Below are 13,885 nucleotides of genomic sequence, written 5' to 3'. Positions count from 1 at the left end.
GTCTCTGGGCCATCCAGCTTCTAGTTCCTGGCTATCCAGGCAATGTTAGTCATGGACTCCCTCTTGTCATGTGAGCCTCCAGTTAGATCAGTCACTCCCACAAGTTCTGAGTGACCATTACCTCAGCACATCTTGCAGGAAGGACAGGTTGTAGATTGAAGGTTTTGTTGCTGGATTGGTGTCTCAGTCCCACCACTGAAAGTCTTGCCTGGTTATAGAAGATGACTATTCAGGTTCTGTATCCTCCATTGCTAGGAATTCTCACTAGGGTCACCCTCATAGGGTCCAGAAAGTTTCCACTGCACTAGATTTCCATATCACACACACACACACACACAGAACCAGAATTACAGTTGTCTCTCACATATGCTCTCCCTCCGTATCTCTGTATCTCCCTGTCCGACTTCATCCTTCCTGTTTCCATACACCCCAGTCCACCCACAAAATCTATTCTATTTTCCATTCTTTGGGAGATCCATGCTGTTCCACTCCCCTCCTCCAATTCCTACTCTGCCTTCCTTGTTACTTCACCTTTCTGAGTCTATAGATTGCAGAATGATTATCCTTTGCTTAACAGCTAATATCCACTTATAAATAAGTACATATCTATCTGGATCTGGGATGCCTCACTCAGGATGATTATTTTTTTCTAGTTTCATCCACTTGCTTGCAAATTTTCTGATGTTGTTGATTTTAACAGCTGAGTAATACTCCAACTGTGTTAATGTACCACATTTTCTTTATCCATTCTTCAGTTTGGGGACATCAAGGTTGCTTGCAGTTTCTGGGTATTATGAATAAAACTGTTGTGAACATAGTTGTGCATATGTCCTTGTGGTATGGTGGAGCCTCCTTTGTAGGTGGATCTTAGGGTAGATAGATTTCCATCTTTCTGAGGAACAGCTACAGTGATTTCAATAGTGTACATGTTTGCACTCCCACCAGCAATGGAAGAGGATTCCCCTTAACACTACATCCTCTCCAATATGAGCTGTCACTTGTGTTATTGATCTTGGTCATTCTGACAGGTGTAAAATGGAATCTCAGAATCACTTTGATTTGCATTTCCCTGATGGCTAAGGACATTGAGCATCTCCTTAAAGTGTTTCTCAGTCATCTGAGATTCTTCTGTTGAGAAATCTCTGTTTAGAACTGTACCCCATTTTTAAATTGGATTATTTGGGAGTTTGATGTCTAGTTTCTAGAGTTCTTTATATATTTCAGAAATTAGCTCTCTGACAGACATAGGGATGGCAAATAACCTTTCCCATTCCGTAGGCTGCCATTTTGTCACTTGGTTCTTTACCTTTCAGAAACTTTTCAGTTTCATGAGACCCCATTTTTAATTGTTGATCTTAGAGTCTCCATTATTGGTGTGCTGTTCAGGAAGGTGTCTCCTCTGTCAATGTGTTCAAGGCTATTTCCTGGTTTCTCTTCTATCAGGTTTAGTGTATCTAGTTTTATGTTGAGGTCTTTGATCCACTTAGACTTGGGTTTTGTGAAGGGTGATAAATATGGATCTATTTACATTCTTCTACATGCAGACATCCAGTTATGCCAGCAACATTTGCTGAAGATGCTGTCTTTTTTAACCATTGTTTGTTGACAATGATTTTTTTTATTCCCATTTTGTATTTCTGGCTTCTTTATCAAAACTAAAGTATCCATAGGTGTGTGGATTTACATCTGGGTCTTCAATTCTATTCCACTCATTCACCTGCCTGTTTTTATGCCAACACCATGCAGTTTTTATTACCTTAGTTCTGTGCTACAACTTGAAATCAGGGATACTGATACCTCTGGAAGTTCTTTTATTGTTTAGGATTGTTTTTGCTAACCTATGTTGTTTTGTTTTTCCATATGAGATTGTGAATTGTTCTTTCAAGTCTATGAAGAATTGTGTTGGAATTTTGTTGGGGATTGCAATTGCAACAAATCCCAGATTACTCCTGGTAGGATTGTCATTTTTACTATGTTCAAAGCATTAGTCTTGAAAACATAAATGTATTTGTGGGCACTTCAGGTATCTGAAGGAGGGGAAAAGTAGAAACAAAGCAGTCTCCCAGGACACCTTGCAAAGCTCTTTGTGGGTTTTCCTGATAGTAGCCGAGTCCTAGCCACACCTGTTGTACTACTAAGCTGGTTCCTGGAGAATTTTCCTTCCTGTTTCATAGTTAAAAAATAACTCGAGGACTCAAGAAGTAGCTCAGTTGTCAGAGTGCTTGCCTAGCATGCATGAAGCCCTGGGTTCAAGTCCAGCCTCCAGATAAGTAAAATAAGCAAATCCAGACATCTACCTATAAATTGCTTTTGAAACTGCATCTTAAACATCTTTTGGAGGACAGTGTCCCAGAAGTGTCTCTGTTTGCTAGTGAGGAGGAGGGAGAAGTCACAAAGCCATGCAAACACCCGAGACCCAGAGCACTTGGTAGGGAGAGGACAGAATAGGGGAGGGGTGCACAGACAACAGCAGGACTGTCCAGAGCCCCTCCCTGGGGCAGCTGCGTCATCGACAGACTCAAAACTGCCAGCTTTTCCATCACACACTTCATTTTTGCCAGAAATCCCAGCAGTTGGTTGTGCGTGTGACCCCTACCACACATTTTCTGAGTTACGTCACCAGATACTGCTGGACTAAGGCACCTCACAGCTCAGGCACTCAAACTTTTGTAAGGACACCACATGGGTTCACACTGCTGTTTCTGCACAGAGTAACTGTCCCCTTTGGGGCTGTGTCAGTTTATCACCTATCTGCGCTGTGTACACACGCGGAAGACCTTACAGGATTTAATGAAGAGATTCTTTTTAAGTATTGATAGCCAAGAGAAAATTATAACATGTTTGATCTGTGTAAAAGAATCAAAGTCCGAGATCTTTGAATGGAACTTAGAATAAAAATGTAATTAGGTTACATCCCTGAAGTCTGATATATCTTTAAACAAGACTGCAATGAAACTTTATTAAAGCTTCAAATGAATTATTTCATGGCTTTTTTTTTTTTTTTAGTTCATTTTCTTCCCCTTTCTCTTTCATGTCTGAGTTCCTGACATTGTGGCTTGTATTTTACCTGTCTTTTTCAGGGTGTTTTAATTATTTACTGATTAACGAGTAGCACAGAGAGGAAGCCCTGCCTGGTTCTGAGGTGCTGCCGCCTCTGCAGCAGGGTTTTCTGTTTGAAGGCTTTGGAAGGGGCCTTGGCTGGCTGCGCCAAGCCTGCAGCCATCTCTGCGGCAGGTAACTGCTCTCGGCCTGTGTTTCCTCTGCCGCTGAGAAGCGCGGCTCCAAAGGGCATCTGCAGAGAGGCATTCCTACCAAGGACCAGAGGAGAGCAAATACTTTCTAATTAGAGTCTTCAGTGGCAGTCAATGGGTTGAGGAATGCTCTTCCATATCAAAGAAAGGAAAAGAGAAAAGAACGGGTGGGGGGGCGGTGGGGAGTAGAAAGGAGGGAAGGGGAAAGGGAGGAAAGGGGAGAGGAAAACTAACAATAGACAAACAAATTAAAACACAGACAACCTTGTTACGAAAGTTACTAAGTCTGAAGTACAGGCATCAGCATGGGATTGACACCAGCTTTTCCACAAGAGCTGTAGCTAAACTGAGCCGAGCTGGTGTCGGGTTTCAGAGGGAGAGCTCTGCAGACTTTGAGAAAGGGTGATTGGGTCCTGATGCTGGAACTCAAACCTGAAACCAAGGCCAGACTGTCTTCCCTCTTCTGCACTATCAGCAGCCATTGCCAGCATCAACAGCAAGCAAGACAGTCACTAAGGCTGTTACTATAGACCAAGGTGTAGACACATAGATGCTAATCCTCAGGGTCAAATGAGGAGACAGGGAGGGAGAGAGGGAGGGAGGGAGGGAGAGAGGGAGGGAGGGAGGGAGGGAGGGAGGGAGGGAGGGAGGGAGGGAGGGAGGGAGGGAGGGAGGGAGGAAGGGAGAAAAGGAAGAGGGAAAAGAAGGAAAGAAAGAAAGGAAAAGAGAAGGAAAACACCTGTCTTGAGAATCATTTACTAGTGTGCCTGGCAACTAAGTGGCAAACTATGTGGTTTATTCCCCCTCACACTCACCTAAACCAAACAATTTCAGTCTGCTCATTGATTTTCCCTTTGCAATATCCCAAATAGCATGTTCATTATCCACCCAACGAAGATGTGGAGAACAGCTTGCTCCCCGGCCCCTCGCTGCCTGCCTCTGTCCGCCCCCCTTGCTCACACTCACGTGCTGACAGAGTCTGGCAGATAGTCTCCTATGTCTTTCTCTTTGCTCTTCAAAGCAGGCTGAATGTAGTATATTTAAAATCATGAGCAACGTGAATTGCAGGTAAGAGCAATATGGCTAAAACTAATGGAATGTCCCTCGTTAGTGCTAAGTCAGTCTGGGACCTTAATCTGCTGGATTGTGTGCCTAAGGACACCCATGAGTGCCCAAGCACGCAGCTCAGTGACCAGTACCGCGCTGGCACAAATTCGTGCGCACAAATTACTGCCTTAAATTTCTAGGACTTTTCTGTTGTTATTAATTGATATTTTAAGAAGATTTTAAAACTATAATAGGCATTTTCAAATAAGGTAAAACCATGAAAGTAATGTTATCTGAAGAAAATTGAATGTTCCATAGGTTTCTTCATGAGAAATATTGATTCCACGTATACAAATTCTACAAATGTTTTACCTTTGTCTTTGAGATGGAGTCTCATGTAACCTAGGGTAGCCCCAAATTCAATATGTAGCTAGGGCTGACCTTGAATTTCTGATCCTCGTGCCTCCACCTTCCAAAAGCTGGATAACAGCTGTGTGCCATCACACCAGGATTTGGTGGTGCTGAAAGACCCCCGAGGGATGTCTTCCTAGCGAGAGAGGCCCCGAACCCACGAACCCAACGAAGCCACACTTACGGATGCAAACAGCAAGAGGTTTATTTGAATACACAGGTACCTGGGGCGACAAGGTCTCTCGGAAGACTTGCGCGCCGTCAGGCTGGGGTGAGGGGTTTTTATAGGGGAGCAAAAGCGCGTGTACAGAAGCGAAAAGCGTGGTCATGGGGATTCATTCCATTGGTCAATTCAAATAAGGCCAAGCTGAGTGGCACATTCTTGACCTCTCACCTAAATACCAAGGAGGGGGTTGTCCAGGGGCTTCCTGTTTTCCTTATTTCTTCCTGCCTTCCTAGCTGGAGACCCGATGGCCGGCTGTAAATATCCTGACTCACATCCTGTCACAGGACAAAAGGCCCCCTTCCCCTCCCTTACAGCAAGGGGCCTGAATTGTTTATTTCTAAGGCCCTGCATTCCAGCATCAAGGGTGGTATTCCTTTTTCTTTTCAGTGCTAGGGCTTGAACCCAATGTTTGATGCTTGGGGGGGGGGGTGGTTGTTTCAATTTTGAGACAATCTGATATCTTTTTTATGCGCTCGCTCTCTCTCTCTCTCTCTCTCTCTCTCTCTCTCTCTCTTTTAAGACAGGGTTTTTCTGTGTAACAATTCTTGAACTCACAGAGATCCGCCTGCCTCTGCCTCCCGAGTGCTGGAATTAAAGGCATGTGCCACCACTGCCTGGCTTGTTTGTGCATTTTTTAAGAACAAAGAAAATGTATTAGTCAGACTTGTTACAGCTGTGACACATAGCAAGAGAGACAGTTTAAAGGGTAATGACTTGGGTCATGGTTTCAGAAGTTTCTCTGCTTTTGATCAGAAGTGAGATAGGATCTCATGTTAGAGAGGGCTGCAAGGAGCTGAGCTGCTCACTGCATGGAAGCCAGGAAGCAGAGAGGAAAACAATAGAAACAATGGGAAGACAAGTCTTTCCAGGACCCTGGAGCCTCTTCCTCCAATCAGACACCACTTTCAAATAATACTATCATAGTTGGATCTGCCAAGGGATCAATGCTTTGATTAGGATAAATCCCAAAGGGTCTCTTTTCCCAAAGCCAGCAGCTAATAAGCAAACTTTTGGGGTGGGGCACTTTGTATCTCTTCCCAAACTCAGACAACATTGTTGGCATTTGGCAGTGATGTGTGCACTGAGCACACCTGGGCTACCTAAATATCAAAACAGCAACTGTTAACAACAAACACCTCCTCCAGGGTCTCTGAAGGTCAAGGCAGGCTTTACCCTGATTTGGTGTGGCCATCATCATAATAAAGGCCTTGTGAGTTTCCCCTCTAACTCCAACACACACATACACACACATAGAAACAGATTCACACATACAGCACACACAGAGGCTCAAATACACACAGAGGCACACATACACACACCGAGACACATACATACATGCATATAGAGACACATATGCACACACAGAGAAACACACATACACACACACAGAGAAACACATACACATACATAAACAGACACAGACACAAACACACATACACAGTCACACACACATGCCCACCTGAAATCTGTTGAAAGGAAACAGTTCACTCTCTAAGTTTCCTCCCTGCATCTCACCGTGGCTCCTTGAAAGGGCACACTTTCTGTCCTGTTTGTTAGGGTTGTTATTGAGTGTGGAAGCAAACCTTTGTCTCTGGCCTTCCATTTTGCCATGGTGTACACTGGAGATGAACGATGGAATTCCGTCTTTCCCATCGGCAGGATGGTGAGCCTCAGCTATGCCAGCATGTGTAGCACCATCATAATCATTATAATTGAATGTAAATATGGAAAGATGATGTAAATTGCTTTTGCAGTTAAGCCAAAATGGAAAGCAATGTCTTTTGTTTTTACGTCAGGGCGGTAACGTTTTTCTCGTTTTGCTACTGCTCACTATTGCTTCTAGCACATTCCATGTCTACATCATACAGGACAGTAACGTATACCAAAGATGGCCCAGTAGTTCCAGATTGAAATACAACATAAATAAAGCTTTATTGTTCCTTAGGTTGTTGTTTTAAACTAAAGTGGAATATTTCCCTAAAGTCTTCAACAAACGCACACAATTTAGAACTAAATATACTTACAATATGTGCCCAAGTCGCTGAGGAAATGGGCCTCATGAATCTGTCAAATTATTTTTGTGCAATTGTTTTTGCAGTGTTGTTTTTACTGGCAAATGTACAAATTGGTAGAAAAAAAATAGTTGGCTACTCTCAGACTTGCTGATGTATGGAGCTAAAGCAGGACAGGCCTCTGCATCTGAGGACTGTGACATTTCAAATTACTTGAACAATACCGGCAGCCATCTTTGGACATAATTAACACCTTGCCTAATTAATGTCAGAGATAGCATGAGTAACACTTTATTAAATGTTATTGTATTTATACTTGCCTCACCCCCCTGTCTTTCAGAGTCCAAGTGTCTGCCATTTTCCTGAAGTGGAACAACTTCTTTTTCTTTCTTTCTTTTTTCTTCTTTCTTTCCCTTGTTTCCCTCCCCCTTCAAGTAATCAATGCACTGCTGAATGAGTTCATTTTAATGCATTCAATCATGCCTCTAATGTTCGTAGCTTACGGGCGCAAGCATCAGTAATGCAGGAATGTTATATGGCTTTAGTTTGGGCCATTTCATAAAATATTCATGGAATCAAAAATGTGCATCAAAATAGCGGCTGGGAGAATTACATTTATGTTCCTGCCTTTATGGCAGCTTCACATTTAAACCCATTTGTGTTAATATCTAGTCAATCTTCCTACTTTAAAAAAAAAACTAAAATGGGGGAGATCATATACATTTCCCTTTACTTAATATTTGTTCTAGACATCACTGTGAGACAACAAATATCTATAAACTCCAGAGATGGTGTGCAGAAGGGAAAGCCACAATTTGGGTAATATCCAAATATCTAAAATTGTATTTTCTCCACATTGTGTTTGTCTTAACACCCTACCAAGCATTTTGCAGTTTACAGCAGCGTTGTTTGGCTTTTGTAAATAAGTGTGTGCATTTCTTGTTTGTGTGAATCTTAGATACAATGAGTGTGATTGTTTTAGGAGCATGCTTTGCTTGAGGTGAAAAACTATAAATGCATGCCAAAGTCTTTATTGCTTATGTAGATGTCATATAATTGTTAAAAGCAAAATGAAATAAAATCAAGGCTTGGACCACCTTCTGTCTCTATCTAGGTATTGCTGTCCCACACGGTTGTTCACAAGGCTCTCCTAAGATGTGATTCGCAGTCTACTTCGTGGTTTGAAAATAAATGGACACTGGTAGTATCTGTGATGGCTGCCTTCCATCCCTCCAATGACAGTTTGGCCATTTTCTCCCCGACTCACAGGAAGGAGTGTAGTCCGTTGCTGCATGACGTAGAAGCATGGCCTGCAGGCATGCAGCTCAGCAGCACTCTCACTGACTGCGACCCTGATGTTACAGTGTCGAAGATTTGCTAATGACCCTGCTGCCCATATGATCAAAACTCCCCTCCCTCAGGAGACTTTTAACAGATATGAGGTTTCTACTAAGTCTTGTTTTGTGATACCGGATTCTCCCTCCCTCTGTTCCTGTTCCTCCATGGAAAATAATGCCCACACTTGACCACCTCAGACACTTGCATCAGCCGCTCACTCTTACTATTCTCAGACTGATGGTGGGGTCTAGAACGATCTCTCCAGGTCCCGATATGCTAAATTTTATTTGGAAATGAAAGGTTGGTTATATATGAATACTTCAAGGGAGTTATAAAGAATGTTATTAGCCAGATTTGAAAATTTAGCTGTAGTGGTTTCAATGAGATTTCTTCCATTTGGTCCCCAATTAATGGTGCTGTTTGGGAGCTTTGGGGCAGTGTAGGTTTGTTGGAGGAAGTATGTCACTGGAAAAGTTGCTCCAGCCACCATGCCTGCCCTTGGTGCCTCCACTCCACCATAATGGACTCCTGCCCTCTGGCCCTATAATCCCAGATGAACCCTTTCTTATCTAAATTGCCAAGGTTGTGACGCTTACACAGCAAAGAAAAGGAATTAAGGTACTGCTTGCGGATTCATTCGTGTTTGCACTTAGCTTGGTCAAAAGGAGTTTTGTTTATGGCCTTTTCCAAAACTTTAGTAACATTGCATAAGTTTTCAGATAAAAACAGTAGGCATTATATTTCAATAGATACCTATTCAACTAGCAACAGAACACTTAGTCATACCATTAAATAATTACTACGGCTTTTGTTGCCGTTGAAGATAGATTGGACAAAAATCATGCCACTGTTGATCCTGCTTCAAGGGAGTAACTACATTTAAGTTACTATACTCTTATCATGCCATAGGCATATCTTTTACTATTTTAAGTCAAGTATATACAGTATTATAATGAGTGCTTTCAAGTTCTGACCAGCATTTAGCCATTGTGTGCTTGTGGTCCTTTGAACCAAATCTTTACTGCCTTATTTGCTTCCATTAAGAAATGTAAGGACTGAAAATTCCCTGGGAGGACTGGAAAGGTCCCCTCCTGTGCAAACCCTTCTGCTGGAAACAGTGCTGATCAGAACCCCAGGGATCCACCTCAGCAGTGCCAAAGCAGTGACAGGTGGGACTGAAGCCATCACTGGTTGGCTGAAGTCACAACATGTGGGACTTCGAAAGACTTCAAAGTGTCCCTAAGGTATCCCCACATGGTTGAGGAGAAAACAGAGAATTTGAATGGCACTGATTATAAATCTGGGTATTCAGGAAGACATGATGGTTTGTCACTTCCTTTTTTGGTACCAGTTCCAGGGACAGCCTGGCTTGAGCGAACACATTAGGGGTCTAGAAGAGACCCAGGGGCACTAACTGAAGCATTGCTTTATTCATAGAGATGTCGGCTGCAGTTTCAAGGGAGACAATTTAGGTTCCTGACAGTTTGTGATGATGATGTGGTAGAACTGGTTATACAGGGCTTTGGTGACCAGGAATTCAACCTCCAATCATAAAAAAGCTTTAAATGTGGTTTACAAATTTCAGTCGTTTACTCTTTATGAGCCTCCCTTTCCTCATCGGTGAGAACTTGGAAATTAAATCTCTCTGCCAGTCCAGGGACATTTAAAGGATAGTATGTGAGGTAGAAAAGCTTTGTTATCAAAGCCTTACTCCACCAGGAAAGGGCACATGCCTTATTCCACCAGGAAAGGACACTTCCCGGTCTTTTCACTAGACCCTTTTCCATGGAGGTCACAACCCCACCCTTCTGAGACCTGATTCCCAGACAGTCTTGAACTAGACAGTCCCTTGATACTAACCCCAAAGCTCTAGAAAACCCTAAATTCACACAAAAAGACTCTGATTACCCTAAGATGGTCTTTCATAGTGACCAGTACCCCAAAGCCTCCCAGGCGTTATTCCTCCTTACACATGTGAGTTGTCCAGAAACCTAACAACCCTCAAGACTCAGGAGCAAGGAGGGAAGAGTGGCTCAAAAGGCAGAGACAGAACCTCCGCGCATTCTGACCATTTCCATCCTTGGGTTTTTTCATTCATTGTAAAGCCTATGAAATGAAGTATTCTTTGGCAATACAGTTGGCAGCTGTGTGCTCTCCTTTTTCCGAGGCTTTATGATAGGTTTCCAAACAGCTCTGCAGGACTCCTTGCCCTCTGGTTTGCTCCCCAGCCCGGCCCGGAAGGCAAGGAGGACTCTTTGTGGCTGACTTTACTGTATTCTGCTGCCACTTAATTGCTAGGGAATCTCCACTTTGTTCACCTTTCTTTGGAAATGTCGCTGTTATTTTTTGAGACCCTGTCTTAACACTGCCTAAGATAGTCTCCTATTATAATCTGATTCTCACACAGCAGTTTCCCGAGTGCTAGGGTTATCCAGGTGTGTGCCAACACTCCTAGTTTGTCTGTGTATTCGCTAAGAGTCTTAATATCAAAGTCAGTACAACAAATGTTGGCAGATCATATAATTAGTCAAGGCAGCACCATGCCTGTCTGTACCATGCAGTGAAGTAACTTAAGGAAATGTAGTATTCCTAGTAGGAACTGTGAGGGTTAATTTAAACTGTCATGGTAGTTTTGTTAGAAAGACTAATTCTTATATTGTGCAGGATAATCTGAATTAAAGTATAAATATAGTGACTATATTGCAACTAATTGTTAGTTATTGTAGAAATGCTATCACTGTGCCAACTGATAACACTTCTTAGGTTTATTTTACACACTAACTCCATAATACACTAAATGTGATTTAATTAATTCTGAATAGCTTCCCTACATGCCTGTTTGATGAAATAGTAAACTAGGACATGGAGTTTGGTTGTAATTAGCCTCACCAAACAAACAAACAAAAAAGGAGTAAAACTGGATTAAGAAACCTTCGCTCCTTTTCGCTGCTGCAGTTGAAATGCCTGGGTGGGTTGGCCTAGCTCAGAGCAGTGCTGTATGTCCCTGGGATGCTGCCACGCTGCTTGTGCCCCCTGCGTGCAGGGGTGCGCCTGAAGGGAATTCTCATGCAAAGTACGTCTGCAGTGTGGCCTGCAGACCGCTCTGCTCTCTCAGCAACAGACTTTCTCAGATTTTAAGGAATGAAATGGTTTAAGGCTAATTTAGAGTTTGGGATATGAGGAGAGACGTTTGGGAGTGACTGATAGGATACCATCCGGAACAGCATCATCCAGATCTAGGCAGATGACGGAGGTGCAGGCTTCAAAGCCACTGTGTCGTCTGAAGTGTGTAACTGGTGCACGCCTCTCACGATGCCGAAGGGCTCCCTAAAAGTGAGCCAGACGCCACCTCCAGAAAGCAATAAGGATAATGGTGGCAAGCACAGGCTCTGGAAGCCTTGACAGTTCTACACCCTCTAAACAGCCAACGTTGAGCTGAGCCTCTCCTCTCCCTTCTGTAAAATGGAGCCATGCGAATTCCACGCCATCACACTGCAGTTACATGGAGAATGCACACAGTTCCTGAGACACTAGTCAACTTAGCGAGGCTGTAGCCACTGATGGATCTTCACGCTGTCTCAGGACTTGCACAATGGCTGTCATTTCTACTGGCCGAGGTCACCCCCCTTGGAGATGTCTCACCAGAGTTTAGTGCTGAAATGTGAGGCCCCATTAGATCGTTTTTCCACTTTAACTCCTTTGAACCGTGTTCCCCTGCATCTCTCCCTACCCTTTATGAGCAATGTCGACACATGTACCCCCTGTGTCTCCCCATTGATGAGTAATTCGAACATACATGCAAAATTTTGAAAACAAGTTTCTGGTCTGTGCTTTTCTATTTATGAATGGCTCTTATTCTTCAGGTGAGCTACTGGAAGCTGCCCAGCATTATGAAGCATTCCATGAATTGACACAGGGCCGGATATGGAAGGATGAGACAGGCCACTATCTCAACTTGCTTGCCTGTGAAAGTCTCGTGAGGACCTACAGATTGCTCTCAGACAGAATGTTGGAAAACAAAGAATACAAACAGGCCATCAAAATTCTAATAAAAGCTTCTGAAATAGCCAAAGAAGGTGGGTAGAAGAGAGTGCTCTCACACTGTTTTCTTTAATGGACAGACACTGGTTCTCCCAAGAGAGGAGTAAAAATTGTCAAGTGTTAGGGTAATTATTTCCTATGAAATGCAAAGACAAATGCTATCAATATGCTTTCAGATTTTGCTGTAAGGCAGAAGGAGAGCCCTTAATGCTGACAATGAGATATCCATTAGTTTCTTGAAAGCTTTATTTCCAAAATTATAATTCACTGGGGGTACTGTTGTAAAACAAGGAATTCACAAAGAGGAGATAAGGTCATCTGTAAATGTGTGTGCGTGGGGGGGGTGGGTGTTGGTGGGTGTGGGTGTGTATAGGTTGTGGGTTTTTTTTTTTCAATCTGAGAAACCTTTTATTGTTTATAAATTCCCTATAGTCAGATCCTTGGGAAGCTGTGGTAAATGTTTAGTTAGCAGTAACAAGGAAATAACACTGCAATACGCTTTAGACCTTTGCCCCTTCAAAACTCGGCCTTTGGATTAGCGCTCTCAACATCACCAGGAGGCATGCTATAAAAGTCACACTCTGCCCCACCCCAGACTGGCGGCGGCAGCGTCTACAGGCTGCCAGGGTGCCCACATGATTCTCATTCACATTCTGAGCCGTAAGAATACTTTTAGGAAAATTGCTCACACCCTTAATGTTTTATAGCATCTTTATTTGTATAAGCATAATGAAAATGAAGCATTTTCTTACAAACTTTTAAAACATAACATGCAGAGAAAAATACCCCTTTCATTACTACATCACCACACAGTAATTTTCTAATAGACTAGTTTTATCATGAAGGAGAAAAAGAAGTTACAGTCTTGAACTAAAGTTTATTGATTCATGGACATATTTAATGAATTCGTTTGTTAAGTAGCTGATGGCTTATTTGGGGTAAAACAGGACTGGTCTTGTGGTATGATTTTAATTTATTTTAGAGGAAAAGTAAACATTTGAGTTCATTTGTTCTTCTGTTATTTTATTTAAATAACCTTAGTTGAAATATTTAAAGAAAATTCTTATCACTGAAAGATAAATTCCATCAAATTAACTGTTTCTGCATAAATGATGGTCTATATCTTCTCTAGAGGGAGTAAAGGGGACACAAATTTGTAAATTGTAATTTGTAAATTGATCCTGAGCGCTTGGATCAATGTCAACAGCGAATTTTAATCACACAGAAAGTTGCACAAGAATCACAAGAAAAAAACCCCACTGATTGGCCAGTAGCCAGGCAGGAAGTGTAGGCAGGGCAACCAGACAAGGAGAATTCTGGGGAGAGGAAAGGTAGAGAGTACAACACAGAGGAAGCAAGATGAGAGCACCTTCGGGAGAAAAGGCACCAAGTCATGTGGCTAAATGCAGATAAGAATTATGGGTTAATTTAAGTTGTAAGAGCTAGTTAATATTAAACCTGAGCTAATAGGCCAAGCAATTTATAATTACTCTAAGCCTCTATGTGTTTATTTGTGACTGAATGGCTGTGGGACTGGGAAGGACAGAAAAATTCGCCTA

General features: G+C 42.6%; 1 protein-coding gene across 1 annotated transcript in view; it reads left to right on the top strand.

Moving 5' to 3' along the window:
- Ttc29 (tetratricopeptide repeat domain 29) overlaps positions 1-13,885 on the top strand; it is a 200,306-nt gene that overhangs the window by 62,612 nt on the left and 123,809 nt on the right. Inside the window, exon 7 of the mRNA XM_048450253.3 lies at positions 12,149-12,361. Coding sequence (XP_048306210.1) covers positions 12,149-12,361 — 213 coding nt within the window. The remainder of the gene's footprint in view (positions 1-12,148; positions 12,362-13,885) is intronic.

This window comes from Myodes glareolus, chromosome 22, assembly GCF_982192425.1.
Source record: "Myodes glareolus chromosome 22, mMyoGla1.1, whole genome shotgun sequence".
NCBI classification, from domain to species: Eukaryota; Metazoa; Chordata; class Mammalia; order Rodentia; family Cricetidae; genus Myodes; species Myodes glareolus.
Note: the sequence above shows the minus strand (reverse complement) of the source record. Positions and strands in the feature narration are given on the sequence as shown.